The sequence below is a fragment of the Ochotona princeps genome, chromosome 10 (genome assembly GCF_030435755.1).
Source record: "Ochotona princeps isolate mOchPri1 chromosome 10, mOchPri1.hap1, whole genome shotgun sequence".
NCBI lineage: Eukaryota > Metazoa > Chordata > Mammalia > Lagomorpha > Ochotonidae > Ochotona > Ochotona princeps.
This window is the reverse complement of record NC_080841.1, coordinates 54,890,918-54,908,150: the sequence shown is the minus strand read 5'-3', so window position 1 is coordinate 54,908,150 and position 17,233 is coordinate 54,890,918. Positions and strand designations below refer to the sequence as shown.

General features: G+C 47.6%; 1 protein-coding gene across 4 annotated transcripts in view; it reads left to right on the top strand.

Annotated features, from left to right (window-relative positions):
• CAMK1D (calcium/calmodulin dependent protein kinase ID) overlaps positions 1–17,233 on the top strand; it is a 386,816-nt gene that overhangs the window by 357,742 nt on the left and 11,841 nt on the right. For all 4 annotated transcript variants that reach the window (XM_012930343.2, XM_058669473.1, XM_004578466.3 and 1 more), the window contains exon 6: positions 3,997–4,072. In XM_012930343.2, coding sequence (XP_012785797.2) covers positions 3,997–4,072 — 76 coding nt within the window. The remainder of the gene's footprint in view (positions 1–3,996; positions 4,073–17,233) is intronic.

The window sequence follows — 17,233 nt, the reverse complement described above, 5'->3', positions numbered from 1 at the left end:
ATACCAGTGGGAGCCACAACCCAACCAGGGTGTCCCCTTTGCTCCAACCAGGCCTGTTCCCAGCCTCAGATCTCAAACATGCCAGTGGTTGCTGTGAACCAGCTTGACATAGCCCCTCACTTGTCTTGACCTTTGCCTTGGATGCTGTAGCCTAGCCTGACTTGGCCTGCCTCTAGTCCCAACTCTTGCTGGCAGGTGCTGGAACTTGGCCCTGCTCAGTCTGCTCCCATCCCTGGCTCATGCAAACCGGTAGGTGTGATAGCCATGCTCCAGCCTCATTTCTGCACTTTCCAGTGACATAAGGTTTGTTTGGCCCTGCCAGGTCCTCCCCCTTCCAAAACCAACCTGCACACTAGCCAATAGATGGAGCTACTTTGCCCAGCCTGCCCAACCCCCAGGCTTGGACCACATGCTCACCTGCAGGAGTTATGGCCCACTAGAGGAGTTTCCCAAGTTCTACCACTCTGCCCACTCTGAGACCCAGATCTCATGCATGCCAGTAGGTGCTAAGCCTTTTGCTCAACATAGTCTGCCCCTCCATCTTGGCCTTTGTATGAGCTGGTGAATGTTGTGTATTGGCCTGCCCCACAGCCTATTTTAGGACGTACATGCAGATGCTGCAGCCTGGACTTCCCCAGCCTATTCTCGTTCCCAGTACCCATGAGTGTTGATGGGTTCTGTGGTCACACCTAGTTCAGCCCATCAGCACTCCAACTCTTAAGTGAACCAGCGGGACTTGTATTTTCACAGGGTTGGGCCCAAATATGCCCCACAGAATCTACCCCCAGACCTGGTTCTCTCACGTGCTGGTTAGTGTCATGACCCTGCCTACTGTGACCCATCCCCTGTTCCTGTACTCAGTCAGGTACTGGAATCTAGTCCTGCTGGACAGGCCCTCAGTCCTAGCTTTCACTTGGACTGTTGTATTGTGGTCAGCAGTGTTCCATGTTAACAAGCTCACCTCATGACTAACAGGTGGGCAGGTGATTGGTCTGACCAATTTAGAACTTCTGGTCTCTCCCCTCCAACCACCAGGTTTCAATCCCCTCGCTTACCTGCAAGTACAGTGGCCCTGTCGTTAGGAGCCCCTCAGGATTCATTCCTCACTGACAGGGATGGTGACCTTATCTGTGGATGTCCTTAGGCAGTAATTCCACAACCCCAAGTCCCAAGAGTTCCACCAATGGGTGGAGCCTGGTGCCAATTGGCACCCTGGCTGTTCCAGCCAAGATGCCCCAGCCGCTCACAAACAGCAGGCTATGCCATGCCCCCCCACCCCCGGCCAGCCAGAAGTGGCTGATAAGGTGAGGGGTCCCATTTGTGCGCCCAGCCCTCCAAGCCGTTCAGACCAAGCCAAGATGGCCCCAGCTGCTGTCATTTACTTTTCAAGTCTTTGCAGTACCTTGTGCCACTGCCCCCAATGTGTTGGTGTGTTTTGCAGAGGGAAGGTGAAATGTTTGCTATGCAAGTATCCTTCCATGGGTGCATGGGCACATGTATCTTTCTAAACAGATGATGAAGAAGAGGAGGAAGATGTTGTTCTTCAAAGAACCCTTGTTCTCAGCATTCACAGTGCTGGAGAACTGTGAGGACAGAAAGCTCAAGGGACCAAAGACAATTACCTCTGTGAAACCTGCTTTGCAATGAACATGCTCTCCTATTTCCACTCTACATGGTGTGACTTGGGACTTCGGTCCAACCTTTGCTCACCTGCTATGAAAGTGTCTGTCACAGATGCTGAGAGCTGTGCTCCTGCCCCTGTGCATGTCAGGAGTTGCTGCCATCAGTCTCATGCTGAGCTTCAAATATCTCTGACAGTTGGTTCTGTGGCATGGCCTGTTCAGGTTCACTGGCCATCTTGCTAAAGAGCCCTGTTGATCCATGTGACATGGACCCAGTCCCTCTCCCCAGCCATCTTAACTTTGCTCTCCTGACATCTGCCACCAGCTGCCTGGGAGGTTAGCCTGGTCAGACAGTGCTCTGCCACCTATGAACTTTTCATCATGTCCAAAGCATGACCCTCAGAGCGCCATGCACCTGCAGTGACTTCTTACAACATATATATGTGTGTAGCTGCTGTGACCAGGGCTCAGTGAGACAGCAGATCTCCTAAATCTGAAAGGCATTTCCTGTGGCTCCCTTTTGTTCAGCCCTGTAGTAGAAGGTCTCAGAAATATGCTCTGATTATTTATGGGCCACAAAGCTATGCCCAGATATTCCAGTTTATCTCTTCAGTTCCTTTATGATTTTCCTTCCCTTGCATTGGGGGCAGACATAGCAGAGAAAAGATGCACAAACTGATTATTTTCTTTAAAAAAAAAAAAGCCATAGAGCTTTGAATTGGGGACTGATGTTATGTCGGGGCTTTTAATTGATAGGGATGTTGCTCTGCCGGCTCTACTTCAGACCAGAGATGGTCTCCCCAAAGAGCTGTTGAATTTGTCTGGGCAATGAGATGCTGGACTTTACGCTTGGTATATGCTTGCAGTGAAAGAATCTCAACTGATTTTGAACTGTGGTAATGCAACAAGGTGGAGGAATCTGCCATGGGGGGGGAGGGTTTGGGGAAGGGTGGGGGGAATCCCAGTGCATATGGGACTGTGTCACATAATGCAATGTAATTAATAATAAAAAATAAATTTAAAAAATTAGGTCTGAAAATTGTTTTCCTCAGTCTTACAAGCAGAGGTGTTCAGTTTCTGTGCCTTCTTGTTCTCAATATGATACTTTACTTCAGAAGAATGAACAAGAGGATTTCTCTATTGGTTTGCATGAAAAGAGAAAAACTAGCAGGCTGTTTGTGGAAAGAGCCAAGACAGTGGCTCACTGCTTGACCCTACCCGGCCAAGTCCAGGTGTGGTATTGCACTCAACAGATTATGATCATTATCAGAGTTAATGAAATGATTACAGGAGAAAATGTTAGCCCAAGAACTAGCTGAGGGCAGGCATTAATCCAGGTGCCTTCTGAAAGGATGCTGCTGTAGAGACTCTCCAGTTGGGTGGCCTTGGCCAAGTTGTATGACCTCTCCATGATCATATCTGTACTTTGGGAGTAACGATGGTTGGCTTCCTCCAAGAGTGCTGCGGGGAGTCAGTGCTTCCACAACCCTTGAGCACATTTCCACATATAGCAGGCACCTTATTACTAAGGCTGTGTGAAATTTTCTCTCTCCTACTTTTTGGAAAGTCTACTAAAGGCCACTGAGTCAGATGCATCTGGGGGTAAGGACAGAGGAGACTGTACTCTGTGCATGAGATTCACCACTTCTTGTATTTATGTCCTTGCGTATATATGTATTGAGTGTCACCACTGCCAGACGCTGCTGGTCACCAGACACGGGCTGGGACACCTGACACAGGCTGTGGCAACAGAGTACCAAAGCAGTTGGCTATCAATAAATAATAGTATAGGACCAAAGAAGTGAGATCTGTCTTGTTTTTTCAGATGAGAAGAAGAAATGAGTGTGTTGACAGGTGACCTGCCCAAATCCTTAGAGAAAAGAGGGAAGGCAGGCTTGCAGCAGGATTCCCAAAGACCATTCTGCATTAAGCTCTGCTACCCTGTGCACCACACAAATACAGAGGGTGGAGTCTTGACTCTGTCCCCACAGTACCTAACAAAGTCCAACACCAGGGTCAGAAATGCTGCCTGGATCTGATTCCCCGTGAAGCCACTTGCAAGTATGCAGACCCCAGACTTGAGCATTGCTTCCTTAGGTCAGTCTGAAGGATTGATGAACAGGCACTTAGTTGAATCTGATCATCTCCAGACACACACACACACACACACACACACACACACACACCTCTTCATTTTCTAATCAGAGAAGTCAACAACTAAAATGGATTGTATCTCTTTACTGAACTTTTTAGAATAAGAAGAAAGTTCAGCCTGTATAGCACACAGACAAAGGGGAGACAAGAAATCCCTGAAAAGTGTCTTCAGTGTCATGCATTCATGATCAGGCTAATGTCTTGTCTTTGTCGTTCACAGCTCCTGAAGTTCTTGCCCAGAAGCCCTACAGCAAAGCCGTTGACTGCTGGTCCATTGGGGTGATTGCCTATATCTTGTAAGTATTGGCTGCATCCTACTTCCTGGGCTTTGTTTTGTTTGTTTTGTTTTGTTTTTTAAATTATGACAAAGTGTTCTTGACACAAGAGTTACCATTTCAACCAGATTTGAAGATGCAGCTCCATGGCATTAAGTAGCTTCATGATGTTTGACTCATCCATATTACTCCCCATTTCAGGAAATTCTTCATTAGCCCAAACTGAAACTCTGCCTGTTCCAAGAAGCCCTTAGTAACCCTCATTCCACTTTGTCTCTGAATTTGCTAATTTCAGGTATCACACTAACTGGAGTCAAGCAGTTTTGTCCTTTAGGGTCCAGCTTATTTCACTTAGCATTATGTCTTCATGATGCATATGCATTGTAACCTGGGTCATATTTTCTTTCTTTGCAAGGTTGAATAATATTCTATTGTATGGCAAACCATATCTTGTTTATCCTTTGTTGATGAACTTGTGGGTTGTTTCCATATTTGGGATGGAATAACACTGAATAAGGGTGTACAGATCTCTATTAATTATTTTGGGTGTGGAAGTGGAATTGCCTGCTAACTGATAATTCCGTATCAAACTGTTGAAGCATCATACAGGAATCCTCAGGAGCTGCACCATCTTGTATTCCCCGGCAGCCACACATAAGGATCCCAGTTTCTACACATTCATACTAGCATTTGTTATTGTCTTTTATTAAAAAAAAATAGTAACAGCTATCCTAAAGGGTAAGAAATGGTATCACACTATGGTTTTGATTCACATTTCTCTAATAACTAGTGTTGTCTGGGAATGTTTTTGTATGCCACGTTGGCTTTTGGGAGAATACAAACCACAACCAAAATGTTAGAACATGTCCAAAAGAATTTACAGTTTTCAAAAATGTAATGCAAACCCAAATCTCACCTGTGGACTCCCCATTTCTTCTCAGATGCCCGTTTCCCTAACCCAGAAAACACAGTCATAGGGCTTAGAATTGTATTATCTCAGGACTGTTAGTCGTGTTGCTTCCTCTTTGGCTATGTGTTGCTCATGTCCCCAGTAAAGCTGTTTTTGAAATACAAGTTCCCTGTGCAATCATATTGCAAGCACTTGGGAAGGAACATATTTTTCGGATAGGCTCAGACCCACTGATTCTTATACTTGCCAGGGAATGCACATCCCCTCCTCCTTTCCCCTCAGGAAGGGAACGTTCCCTGGCCCCTCACTCACAAAGACTGAAAGGGACGGTTACTGAGAAAGCTTCTGACAGCCCGTGACATCTCGCTGTCTGCAGAAAAGCTCTAGGAACATCCTCCCATGCGGGCTTAGCTTCATTATCTGGTGTCTCTGCCACATCCATTCAACCAGCTGCCTTTTGTAGTTTAGCGTATGTGCGGGTGGCAGCTTTCATTGATTCTTGCCATCAATGAGGGAGAATTTTATCCTTTATAGTGCATTTGGCCTGTAGGGCTCATGGAAATAGGTGAAGGCCAGATGGATCTGAATCCTGAAACTCAGCTGTTACATTTAGAGAGTTCGCTTTCAAAGCACATTGGCTATTGAATGCAATAAATCACCCTTTTTGAGGAGGCCAGGGCAGACTACAAACCTTTTGAAGAATCTTATGAGAGCTTTGGATGCTCCTCTAGTGAAGTCACACACAAACATGCATGCACACACACACACACACACACACACATTTTTTGCATGCCATTTTAGGGGGCTTCTGGGTTAGCAGCTGCTGTGTGTTGGCTAATGACTCCAAAAGTTCTCAACTAAAATTCTTTTCAGAGGTACCTACCTCACCTTGCTTGATGTTGAGAAATTGCAGAAGCAGATGATTTGTGAGTCCCCTTCCTGCAAGAGTTCCCTTCATGAACCTGGTGTTGGTCATCTATTAGAATGTTACCAGGAACAGGGGCAGGAGAGGAATAGCCCATTTTCTTTCTTTCTTTTTTTTTTTTTTTTTTTTTTTTTTTTTTTTGTATCTTAGGAGGTTTATTCCAACGGAGCAGGAACAAGGTAGGGTGGTGAAGATCAGGAAAGAAGGGCAAGAGAGAAGAGAGAAGAGAGAGAGAGGAGGAGAGACCAGAGAGCGAGCCACACCTGGGGGGCCTTTTTGTATGCCAGGTGTAGGGGGTGGGGATTGGGAGGGATTGAGGCCAGGCCCCCAGGGGATTGGTGCCTGCAGGTGAATGCCTAGGGATGATTGGCGAGTGGGAGGAGTTGGGGAAGGGGCTGGAAGATGGGGTGGAATTCTCAGGTGGAATGCCAGGTTACATCTGATTGGTGGACGGCTGGGCCAGCGCAAACTTCATATCCTGTGAGGAAGAAGAAATGGCGCCGGGTCCAGGGCGAGATATCCGAATAACTCCTTACATTCCTCCCTTTGGTTATATATAAAGGAAGAGGGGCATTGTTCTCTATGGCTTCTAGGAGCTGTTTTCTCTTGGCAGTGGTTGCAGCCTGGTGGGAAGAATGGGAAATGGAGGGATGCCTCTAGTCCTGCAAAAGAAACTGGTTAATGGTTTGATTAAAAAAAATTTTACATTTCAGTGGCTGGGAATGGAGGGAAGGGTTATTAAGAGTCCTTTTGAAAACCTGGCTTGAGTTGATTTTCTCTTAGCCAGGCCTTCTTGTACTTGATTCTTCATTACTCCTGAATGGTCAGCATACACAGGATAGCTTTACCAGGAACCAGAGACCCTGACTACCCATCATCCTATCTAACTCCTCACATTTCCAAACAGAGGAGTGAACAGGGATAAAGGGACGACGACCGCTCTAGCTTCTTCGAGCTGAAAGGGGGCGTTGTTGAGTAACTGCACGAGTAGGGGGTTCTAGAGGTTCCTGGTAGAAGTAGAAGTCATCAGATGTCTGAAGTACTGCCTGGCACTTGAAGGTTTCTCTTTCTTGAAGTTTAGATAACAAAACACATCATAATTATAATCTTCCCCAACCTGGCAGGTCATGAGTTCAGTTATAAAAGAATTGTGCTTTATGTTCTAGGCTATAGATGTCTTCCTAAAACTCTTAGGGCTTACAACGATTGGTAAAGTATAATTGTTAAATCTATCACTTGCCTGCTTCCTAGCTAGATTCAAAGTTATGATAGTAGTTTCAAACATCAAATGCAATATTTGTTAAGGTTAGTCAAAGAGTCAGCTTGCGTTTACCTGTCCTGTGATGGGTTTCTATTCTGATGCCACACACTAATCCTTTCATTGTTTCAGATAACAATTTCATACAACCCAAAAGGTTTAATGTGTTCCGTTGCATTCATTGGGTATGTTTCAAAATTTGGGATTTGAAGTAGAAAAGTTAAACTGATATAAATCTAGTCCATCATTTTAAACTAATGTTTACTCTGACAAAGTAACCCATTTTCTGTTCTGATTTTTCTTTCCATTGTAGCTGGAATCATTTCTGTGAGCTACACTGACATCTATTGACTTGGTTTGGATTTATGTATAATGATTCCCCTGAAGAGAAATAATTCAAGCAGGGTATTGGTAAAATCATAAGGAAGTACATATTGGCAGTTGTTTCTTAGAGCTGTTGAGATAAGTCATTTAGAACTAAGAAACAAAGAAAAGATGGCTTGGTCACCCCAGGCCGCTACAACAAAATGTTGTAGAGTGGGTGGTTGAAACAACAGACGCTTTCTTTTCACAGCTCTGAAGGCCCAAGGTCCAAAATGAAGGACCAACCAATTGGTGATGGTAAGAACTGTCTTCCTGGCTTGTAAGCAGCCGCCTTCTCAATGTGTTCTCACTTGGCAGCAAGACAGCAAATGCTCTGATGTCTAAACCAGTCCTTGGCAAGCAGAAAGCGATGTGGAGGCGGTAGGGCAGGAGGAGGGGGATCCAGAGTAAAAAATCTCAGCCCTGCTAGCAAAGAAAGCAGGAGGCAGGAAGCCACAGATAGGGAAATGCTGGCAAAAAACCCAGTGTGGCTGGAGACTATCAAGACAGACTCAACAAGGGACACTCAAGAAGGCAGCAAGGACCAATGCAAAGAGAGACTCAGTGGAAAGGTTGGCTGTTAAGGTGGAAAGTCATGGGAAGCCAGGGAAGGATTATGAACAGCTTCTAGTCAAACATCCTTCGCACTGCTCGGTGAAGATGTGAAAGGGGGCGGTTGCAGAAGGTGCAACCTGCTGAGGAAGCTCCAGTCGGAGGTGTGATCATAGTGAGGTCTCTTAGAGGGTTACAAGCAAAGGAGTACCTTATATCTTCTGTTTTAAGTATAAACTTGATAAGCTTATGCTTGCCGATTTCCTGGTCCATGTAGTATGGACCTAGAATGATCATCAGGTCAACTTTATGACTGTGTCACCCTTCAAAGTGGCCAATGAGATTCTGTTTTCCAGTTCTGAGCGCCCCAAGCAAAAGATGAGTGGGCTTTGGGCATCACAGTTGTATCTTGTAATAAGCTCAGACCACTAGGTGTAGCATACAGGGTTTTGAGTTTGATTCATTACATAGCAAGGCTATGCTTGGAGAACCACCAGCCTCAGATTCATCATTATCTTTAGGCTCATCTGCTTATGAACCCCTCTCGTCTCAGTGTATCCATGGTTAGAACTCTGAGGAGAGGCATCGAGTCCTCATCATCTTTGTTTTCAGCACTCAGAACAGTGTGTCTGATACAGGGAAGGTGCTCACGAGTTGCTGAACATCAACATGGATCAAGATAAATTCAAGGCTGGTGGACTGACTCCAAGCCACAGGAGCTCATGCAATGAAGCATTCATGAAGGATAGGGAAGTGGCACATCTCAGCCTCTGTCTAGATGGTAAACAAGACTAACCCAAGAGGAGAGACAAGAATGTCAGTGTAGAGGAGGGATGCAGGCACAGGGGGAGGGCTAATGAGGACCCTGTGACTCTTCTGGGTGTGTTTATACACAGCTGGCTCCCACTAGTTGAACCATCTTAGAAGGCAGAATCCATGGATCTGTGACTCAGTACTCCCATCTGACCCAGCGTGTAAGGATATTGCCCATTCCTACCCATGAGCTGAAGACACGTGCACAAGGCCACTGAGCTGCCCTTGACAGCAGGCAGTATACCAGGGAAACCAGCTATCCACAAGGTACTGCAGTGCCCACCAACTTTGATGGGAAAGAGGTTAGCTTGTGCAGTTCTGTGGAGCACTGTGCTATTATTTTCATCGAGTAAGCCTGTCACAGTGAGATATGACACTGGAGTAAAAATGACTGTGACAGGCCTCAACACCACATTTTCTCCTCTCCGTGTGCCATGTAAACATTCCTCATTTTGCCCGTGCAGATACTTGATAAATTGGCTCTCTTTTTGGTCTCCACACTCATTTCTCTGCTATCCATCATTTAGAAGGAGAAATGGCTTTTCTTATCAGCAATGCTCATTTATTTTTTAGCACATACAGGATGAGTTCTTACCCTGCCAGAGTCTTCTGTGAAGGATTAAGATTTGTACACGATCACTTTTTCTCCTCTGCATAAAGCCCCTGGGAGGGATTGAGGCCCCAGTGCATTGGTGTCCGATATAATCGGTTGGGCTCAGCCAAGACAGCACATGTGCCAGAGAAATCAGTTTCCCCACTCATGGCGAGACTCAGCATTTCATGGATCAAACCCAGTTTTGTGATCCAAAGCAGATGTCTTTTTCTCTCACAACTTCAAGGAGATTATTTAATTATCATTTCCCTACATTACACTCAGGGGTGCCACAAGCTGTGGAAAATATAGTGACTGCTTACTGATAGAGGAAAAAAAAGAAGAAGAAGAAAGACCCTAAGGAGACACTGACTCCCAGACTGCAGTAGGCAGGACAGAGGCTGCTGGAAGGCTTGAGTGGACTTGACCCTGTCCTCTGACTTCTCTGCAAGTAAGAAGCTCTAGGCAAGATGCTTCTGCTTCTCCTTGTATGTACCCAGTGTCCAGCCAGGGAAGAAAAAGCTGTGTAATCATTGGGCCCAGCCAGTGGGCCTGCTGCAGCCTGTGCATGAGCAGTGCTGACAGTAATTGGGCGACTTCACTGGCACTACCAACAGGCAGCAGTCATCTTGTTGTATTTGTGACCTTTGCAATGTGAGGTCTGCTACCCTGGACGCATGCACTGATCTTGACTTTAGAGTCTAGGGACTAGCATTATGGCTTATCATATTAAGCTGCCACTTGCAGTGCCAGCATCCCATATTAGAGTGCCAGTTTGAGCTCCAGCTCCTCTGATTTTTGGCCCATCTCCCTACTGATGCACCTGAGAAAGCTGCAGAAGATGACCCAAGTAACTGGTCCCTGCCACTCATAGAGAGACCAGGATGGAGTTCTCAGCTCCTGGCATTAGTCTGGCCTAGGCTTGACTGTTGTAACCATTTGAGGAGGCAATGAGTAACTGTAAGACCTCTCATTCTCACTTTTTCTTGTCACTGTTTCTTTCAAGTAAATCATAAAAAGAAAAAAGGCACAGAACTGAATTAGATCTGTTTATTCGTCTTGTTTAGATGATCCCCAAGAGTAGATACACACTAATAAGACTCAAAGGAGATTGAAAGCCAAACCAAACAGCACCCATAAGTTATATCAGGTTTGTTGCAGCGAGTCCTAGTGAGACTTGTGCCCCATGAGGTAAAGGGACATGCCAGTCAATAAGCAAGCAAATTCTCTTCCTCCACCAGAAATGCTCCATGAGAATCCACAGAAATGGAAGTTTCCTGGATGGGTAAGAACTCAGAGCAGTGGAGTCTAGGAGATGTTGCTTGAGTGCATGTTCAGCTCCAAGGCTTCCTTTTCCTCCTGCTGCACTTCCTCCTCCTCCTCGGCCTCCAGGGAACATCTCTGAAGCAACACAGTGCTTCCTCAGGGCTGGTCAGACACCCCATGCTGAGCTGTTCTCCTTGCTATTCCTGCTTTAAAACAGTCATCCAGCACCCCGCACATCATTTTTGTGTTGGTAGGCATGGATTGATTTCCAGTAAACAGATTGCATGTCAAGGATTTTGAGAAAGTTCCCTCATTCTGCTCTTCTATTCTACAGAGTGGATCCTGTAGGGGCTAAATGCCACAGATGGGTTTGGAATCCCAATAGCTTTAGTCTCAGAGGCAAATCCTGCTTGGCCATATTTTGGCCTTGTGAATGGGCTCATGACCCTCCCTCCCCTGCTTCAGAACAAAAACTTGATTAGTTGGCCATGCCTATTGGTTTACCCACGAAGAGTGGATGTAGGGTTCTGCATAGCAGTGAAGGGGCAAGAGGGGATGCATTTGACAAGCAACACAGTTGGAAGAGAACAAATTCTGCCTGTTTGTTGGGGGCGGGAAAGATGACTTTCTGCAGCAACAGCAGGTGGAGTGGGATGCAGCAGAATCTGGGGCCTGCCTTGCTGAGGCCAGGAGCTAGAGAGGGTGCTGTAGAGGCAGATGGATGTTGGGAAAGAAATGGCTCAGGTAATGTCACTGCTACCACTGTCACACCTTGAATGGCTGATGGCACACACGGAAGAATGGCATAGCTTTTGCCAGGAGGAAGAACATTTTCCCTCTCCTGCTGTCTCATTTGCATCCCAGCATCATCTCCTGGAAAGTATCATTAACTTAGTAACTAAATTAACTAAGTGCTTCCCTGTGACTTGCCTGGAAACAAGAAGGCAGAGGCCTGGTGTGCACTCAGATAGTTAACGTTTATTGAGCAGCTTGCCAGGGTTGTGGAGAGGCCCCTTACTGCCTCAGCTTTGGAGACACTTCCTGTATCTGCTGGACACCACAGAGAGTAAACAGATTACAATCAAGTCTCCCTAGGTATTGCCAGGAAGGGGAGGAGCGCCCTGGGGTAGCTCCAATGAGGATGGGGGCAGAAATGCAATCTTATCCAGGACCTGACAAAGGCTCCAGAAGAAAATAGGCCAGGAGACAGCCAGGCCAAGCCATAGGACAGCTGTGTCCTCCAACAGTGTTCACAAGGCTGGTCATGTCAGGAGATTGTTGGTTTAATCCCTCTAGACCTAATTATCCAAGGATGTGATAGCTGCCAGTGTGTGAGAAAAGATGTGTCATTCAATTGGAAAAATAATATTTAAAATGTAGTTTGGCAAGAGTGGATGAAACTTAAAAATGTTGGGAAATGTGGGGAAGATGCTGTTTGTACTGTCAAAATACCCTAGCGTCATAGCACAGGGAAGGATCCAATGAGGTCTTGAGTCTGCTCTGAAATCTTTACTCTGAGAAGTCTGCAGTAACAGCAGCAATGTGGGAGCAAGGCAGGAGACAGTATGTCTGCAGTGGAAAGAACAGAGAAAACGCAAAGCAAAATGACCAGCTCTTGAACAGGTGGCTCCATAGCGAGATCACCCGACGGGGCCATGTATGTCAAGCAGGGTCTGTGACAAAGAGGAATAGAGCTATGTGTCCCAGCACAACGTTCCTCAGCGGGAGAGAGTCCACCTCACCCTGCAGGGTAGGACAGCCCTGGGGAAGGGGGTGGGAGTGGCCACACAGGAGGGGCCAATCTGAGGTAGTGTGGAGCCTCTTCTGGCTTCTGATCTCCTGAGCATTACTAGAGCTTGTATTCTAGTTAGTCTTAGAAATGCACTTTGAGAACATAAAGGAAGGCCACAGGACAAGAAGGAAATGCAAGGCAAGGCAGTGGGATGGATGGACCAAGAGCAGTTGCTCATCTCCCAAATGCAATTGCTTGTCTGCACAGGTGTGTAACTGCTTACTCATCAGAACTCCTAGAAGGGAAGAAAGGGAAGAACATCCCATATGAAAGCTGGTTGTAATCCTGGCCGCTCTACTTCCAATCCTGATCCCTGCTCATATGCCTGGGAAAGAAGCAGAGAATGGTCCAAGTGCCCGGGCTCCTGTACCCATGTGGGAGGCCTGATGGAGCTCCTGGCTCCTTTGCTTTCAGCTAGCTTAGCCCTGGCTGCCATATGCATTTGGGGAGTGAACCAGTGAATGGAAGATTCTCCCTCTCTTTTCTCTTTCTCTCTCTCTCTCTCTCTCTCCATTCCTTCCTCCCTCCTTTCCCATAGCTCTGCCATTCAAATGTATAGGTAAATCTTTTACAAGTAGGATATGGTAAAGGTAAGGGTGTGGGGATTGAGGGTGTGGGGCAGGAGGTGGGGAGGAAAAGAGGGAACCAGACCAGGGAGTAGGGAGAGCCAAGAAGGAGGGAAGGAGAGAGAAAACCTACCTGCTGAGAAGGCAGTCTTGCTGCAGAAATCCTGGGAAGCCCCTACCCCCCAACACAGCTGGTACAACCTAGCTGTACCCCAGCTGGTGCAGCCCCATGGTTAGCACCCAGCACAAACCATTGCCAGACTGATGGCAGCACCCTTCACATCCTGGTCCAAAGCTCATCACCTGTGAGTTAGTCAGCATTTCACTGCTGAAAGCTATGAGGGTGAGCATTCCTCACTCACCCTCTCTGGGCCCTTGGTCTACTCTCGCAATCATTTTGCCCCTCAGAAGTAGGCTTGGAGCCCCTGTGCCCATGCCTCAGACTTCCTCCAGTTTGGAGAGAGGAGAGAGCCAGAACTAGGGAGTTGACCCCAAAAAGACTGTGCCCAGGAAATATATTCATTCTCTCTCTTCCTTTCTTGTCTCTCCCCCCCCCCCCCCGCTCCCTTTATTTCTTCTCTCTCTCCTTCCTTCCTTCCTACCTTCCTACCTTCCTTCAAGATTAATTTTTTTATGGGATAGGCAGATTTACGGAAAGGAGAGACCAAGGGAAAGATCCTCCGTTCTTTGATTCTCTCCCTAAATGGCCAATTAGCCAGAACTGAGTCAGTCTGAAGCCAGGAGCCAGGAGCTTCTTCCTAGTCTCCCACGCAGGTGCAGCATCCCAAGCTTTTGGGCCATCCTCTGCTGCTTTCCAGGCAATAAACAGGAAGCTGGATGAGAAGTGGCACAGCCAGGATACGAACCGGTGCCATATAAGATCCTCGTGTTTGCAGGGGGAGGATTAGCCAATTGAGCCATCTTGCCAGCCCCAGGCCTGCAGGTTTTCGTCTCTGTCCCCAGAAGGGCCGCTTGAAGGGCCTGTGCTCAAAGAAGGTGGATTAGCTTAGGAGAGGGGCGTTTGAGAGCAGCTACAGCAGCATCCATCAAAACCCACCTCCCACACCTCTGATACCCTACCCTCCACCCCCACCTGTGCTCCCTCTTGGATTAGAAGGCACAAAAGGGTGTGGCCAATTGATAATCCATTGGAAACCCTAAAGGGAGAACACTCAAGCAGTATCCTCCACCCCAAAGAAGGATGCCTTGTTATTCATGCCGGGGGCTTGCTAGACAAGCAAAGACACATGTGTGCTGTTGTTCTGGCTCAGGCATCCAGCTCCATGCTAGACTGCCCTGGGGGAATCTGAAGCCCAGGGCCCCATGCACGGACACCCATGTCTGCACATGCCAGCAAAACTTCTGACAAGCAGATCCAGGGTATCAGCAGGACTGAGGATCTGCATCAACCTTTCTCTATTCTGGAGTATGATTTGAACTTTTTAGTGATAAGCATCATTACCTTTATAACTTAAAAAAAAAATGATTAAAAATAAGAGTTGGGTGCTTTCCCCCATCCCCTGCCCTGGAGTTCAGACGCACTGGATTTGGGGAGGATATTGAGCACCTTAAGTATTCACAAGCTTACCATGTAGGCTTTGTTGGCCACCAGCCAGTGGATGTGGATCACACCTCCTCCCAGGGGCCCTCTGGATTAGCCTGTCACTCTGTTTGCAGCTGTTTTGGAGCTGGCATCAACCCCGTCTGTGGGCTGAGGCGTTGCAGGACTTATGTGATCCAGCAGCACTTCCCCTCAAAGTGCACACAACATCACCAGCTCTGGAGTGGGGCCGAGAGACAACATGGCATATAACCCAATGGGTCACTTGAGCTCACAACAGGAGCCTCTGGGTACAGGTAAAGAAACAGCTGCTCCAGTACAGCCACGTAATCTCTGGTAACCTGCCAGACACTAACATCTGGAGACCCCACACCCAGCTGTGCCTGCTGGCATCTCCCAAGATGGGGGACTTTTGGGGACTGTGATGACCTTGCCTGACAGACACATCTAGAGGTCAGACGAGGCCCTTGGAAGGCCTACCTGCTGCTGATGGGTCACGTTCACAGATTGCAACAGTGATCTCACTCACTGGCCTAGTGTTCAACTCAACATGCAGGTCCTAGACCCAGTCACTGGCTTCAGGCCTCCTTTCCTGGCTGCCTGCTGGTCACCTTGCCCAATATCCCACCCAAGCACCCAGTGCAGCTCCCCCAGGCCTGAACGGAATTGCTCAGCTGCTCCTGTACAGGAGGTGAGAGAAAGTATAGGGAGAGGGATGTACACTGGAATGAACTGGAAGCCCTGGCAATGGTGCTGTCCCCACAGTGCAGCTCCTCCGAGTCATAGTGTGTCCTTGCTGGTGTCAGCTCTCTGTTCTTCCCAGTCCAAGTCTCAGTGAGACCCAGCAACATTGCCAGGGCTAATCTCTGCTGCCATATGATCAACCTCCTTCCTGTCACAGGCCTGTCCCTAAGCTCTGGATGCTGTTGTGCCACATGCCAGCTAGATCACATGTTCCACGTTCTGACCATAGTCACACAAAAGCTGACACAATCCCTGCCCGATGTCAGGCATGCCTGGCACGTCCCTTGCCAGCACTTCTGATGCCAGCTCTCTCCTGTTTTCCTGTGCCTGCCTGTGGTGTCTAAAATTATGAGGAAGAATCAGATCCTGAAAGGTGCAATTCAAGAACCTAGCACCTTAGCAGGAGCCTCAGACCTTCTGGGGTTTGGAAGCAAGACGCTCAGGTGTCCATTTCTGTAGGGGTGCTGAGCCATGGCCAAGGGCAGGCAAACCTTCATGTAGGATAATGACCACGTTCCACTCACAGGGCTTCCCAGCAGTTCAGTGTCCAAGAAAAATTGGGCCACAGATCTGCTGGGATTGACTGTTGCTGATCTTGACACTCACATGTAGGTTAGGAGTCTCCTCTTTGACGGAAAAACTTCTCCATTGTGGAGTGTGTCCACGCCCAGTGGTGGCATTGTAGGGGAGCCCAAACCACATTGCTTTCTGTCTACAAAGGCAGAGCCAGGGCACTATCCATACTGGACTCTTAGAAGTGGTAATGTCAGGTCAGGTGGGACCATCCAGGTCATCCCAGGCAGGGGCAGTGGTGGGCTGTCCTGGATCTGAGGTCCCTTATCCCTGCTTTGCAGCCTATCCAGGGAGGACTTCAGTGGCCATGAAGAAGCCTCTTCTACAGGAGTGTGTGAAGGCACCCTGGTGTTCAGAGTACACCTACCCTGGGCATGGGGAATCCAAAGACAAGATTGAGATGTGGTCCTACCTATGGGAGCTCACAAACAACTGGGATTGAGAAGATTCCCCTTGCAAATGAAGGGGTAGAAGGCTGTGTGTGTGTGTGTGTGTGTGTGTGTGTGTGTGTGTGTGTGTGTCTGTCTGTCTAGAGGGGGGTGTCACTGAATTGGACTCCACAGGGCATTCTGAAGTTGAAGGTTGGCAGCAGTCTGCTTTCCTAAGTGAAGCAATCACTTTTGATTGAGATCTGGAAGAGGGGCGGCCTTAGTTCCCTCCTCCTTCTGCATCTCCACTGGGTCCTCAGGCCTTCTGCATCTCCACTCTGTCCTCAGGGGGTCAGCCTGCAGGACACAGAGTAGCTCTGAACAAAACCTTCTGGGACATTTGCAGGGCAACAGATCGAAGTGAGAACACAGTGGACTTTGTTCAGTCAAGGCTCAACTAGAAGGATAGACTAGGATCTGATGCAGTTTTGTGGTTTTGTTTAAGCATTCTGTAGGTGAACCAATGGTCGAGCCGGCCCAAGCTGAAGGGCATGGGGCTCTTCCTGGAAGATGGGGAGAGGGCTTCAGGAGGCCCTGTAATGGCAGTCACTGGCCAGGGAATCAGCCTGTGGTTCTGACCCTTGCCTTAGAGTGATATCAGCACAGTGCCATTAATAGGTTCTTTAAAAGCTGATTATTATTATTGTTGTTGTTATCATTATCATTATTTCTGTTATGCAGTTTTGTAGGCATAGGATGTTCCCCTTTTTCCCCTTCCCCCCTCCCCATTGTCCTCCCTGTTTTATAGCATTACAATCCTTAAGCTGTAGTTTCAGCTGCAGTGTTCAATGCTTGACATGTGTCAGGAAATTGTAGGGAGTTTAGTATTTTGTTGTCTA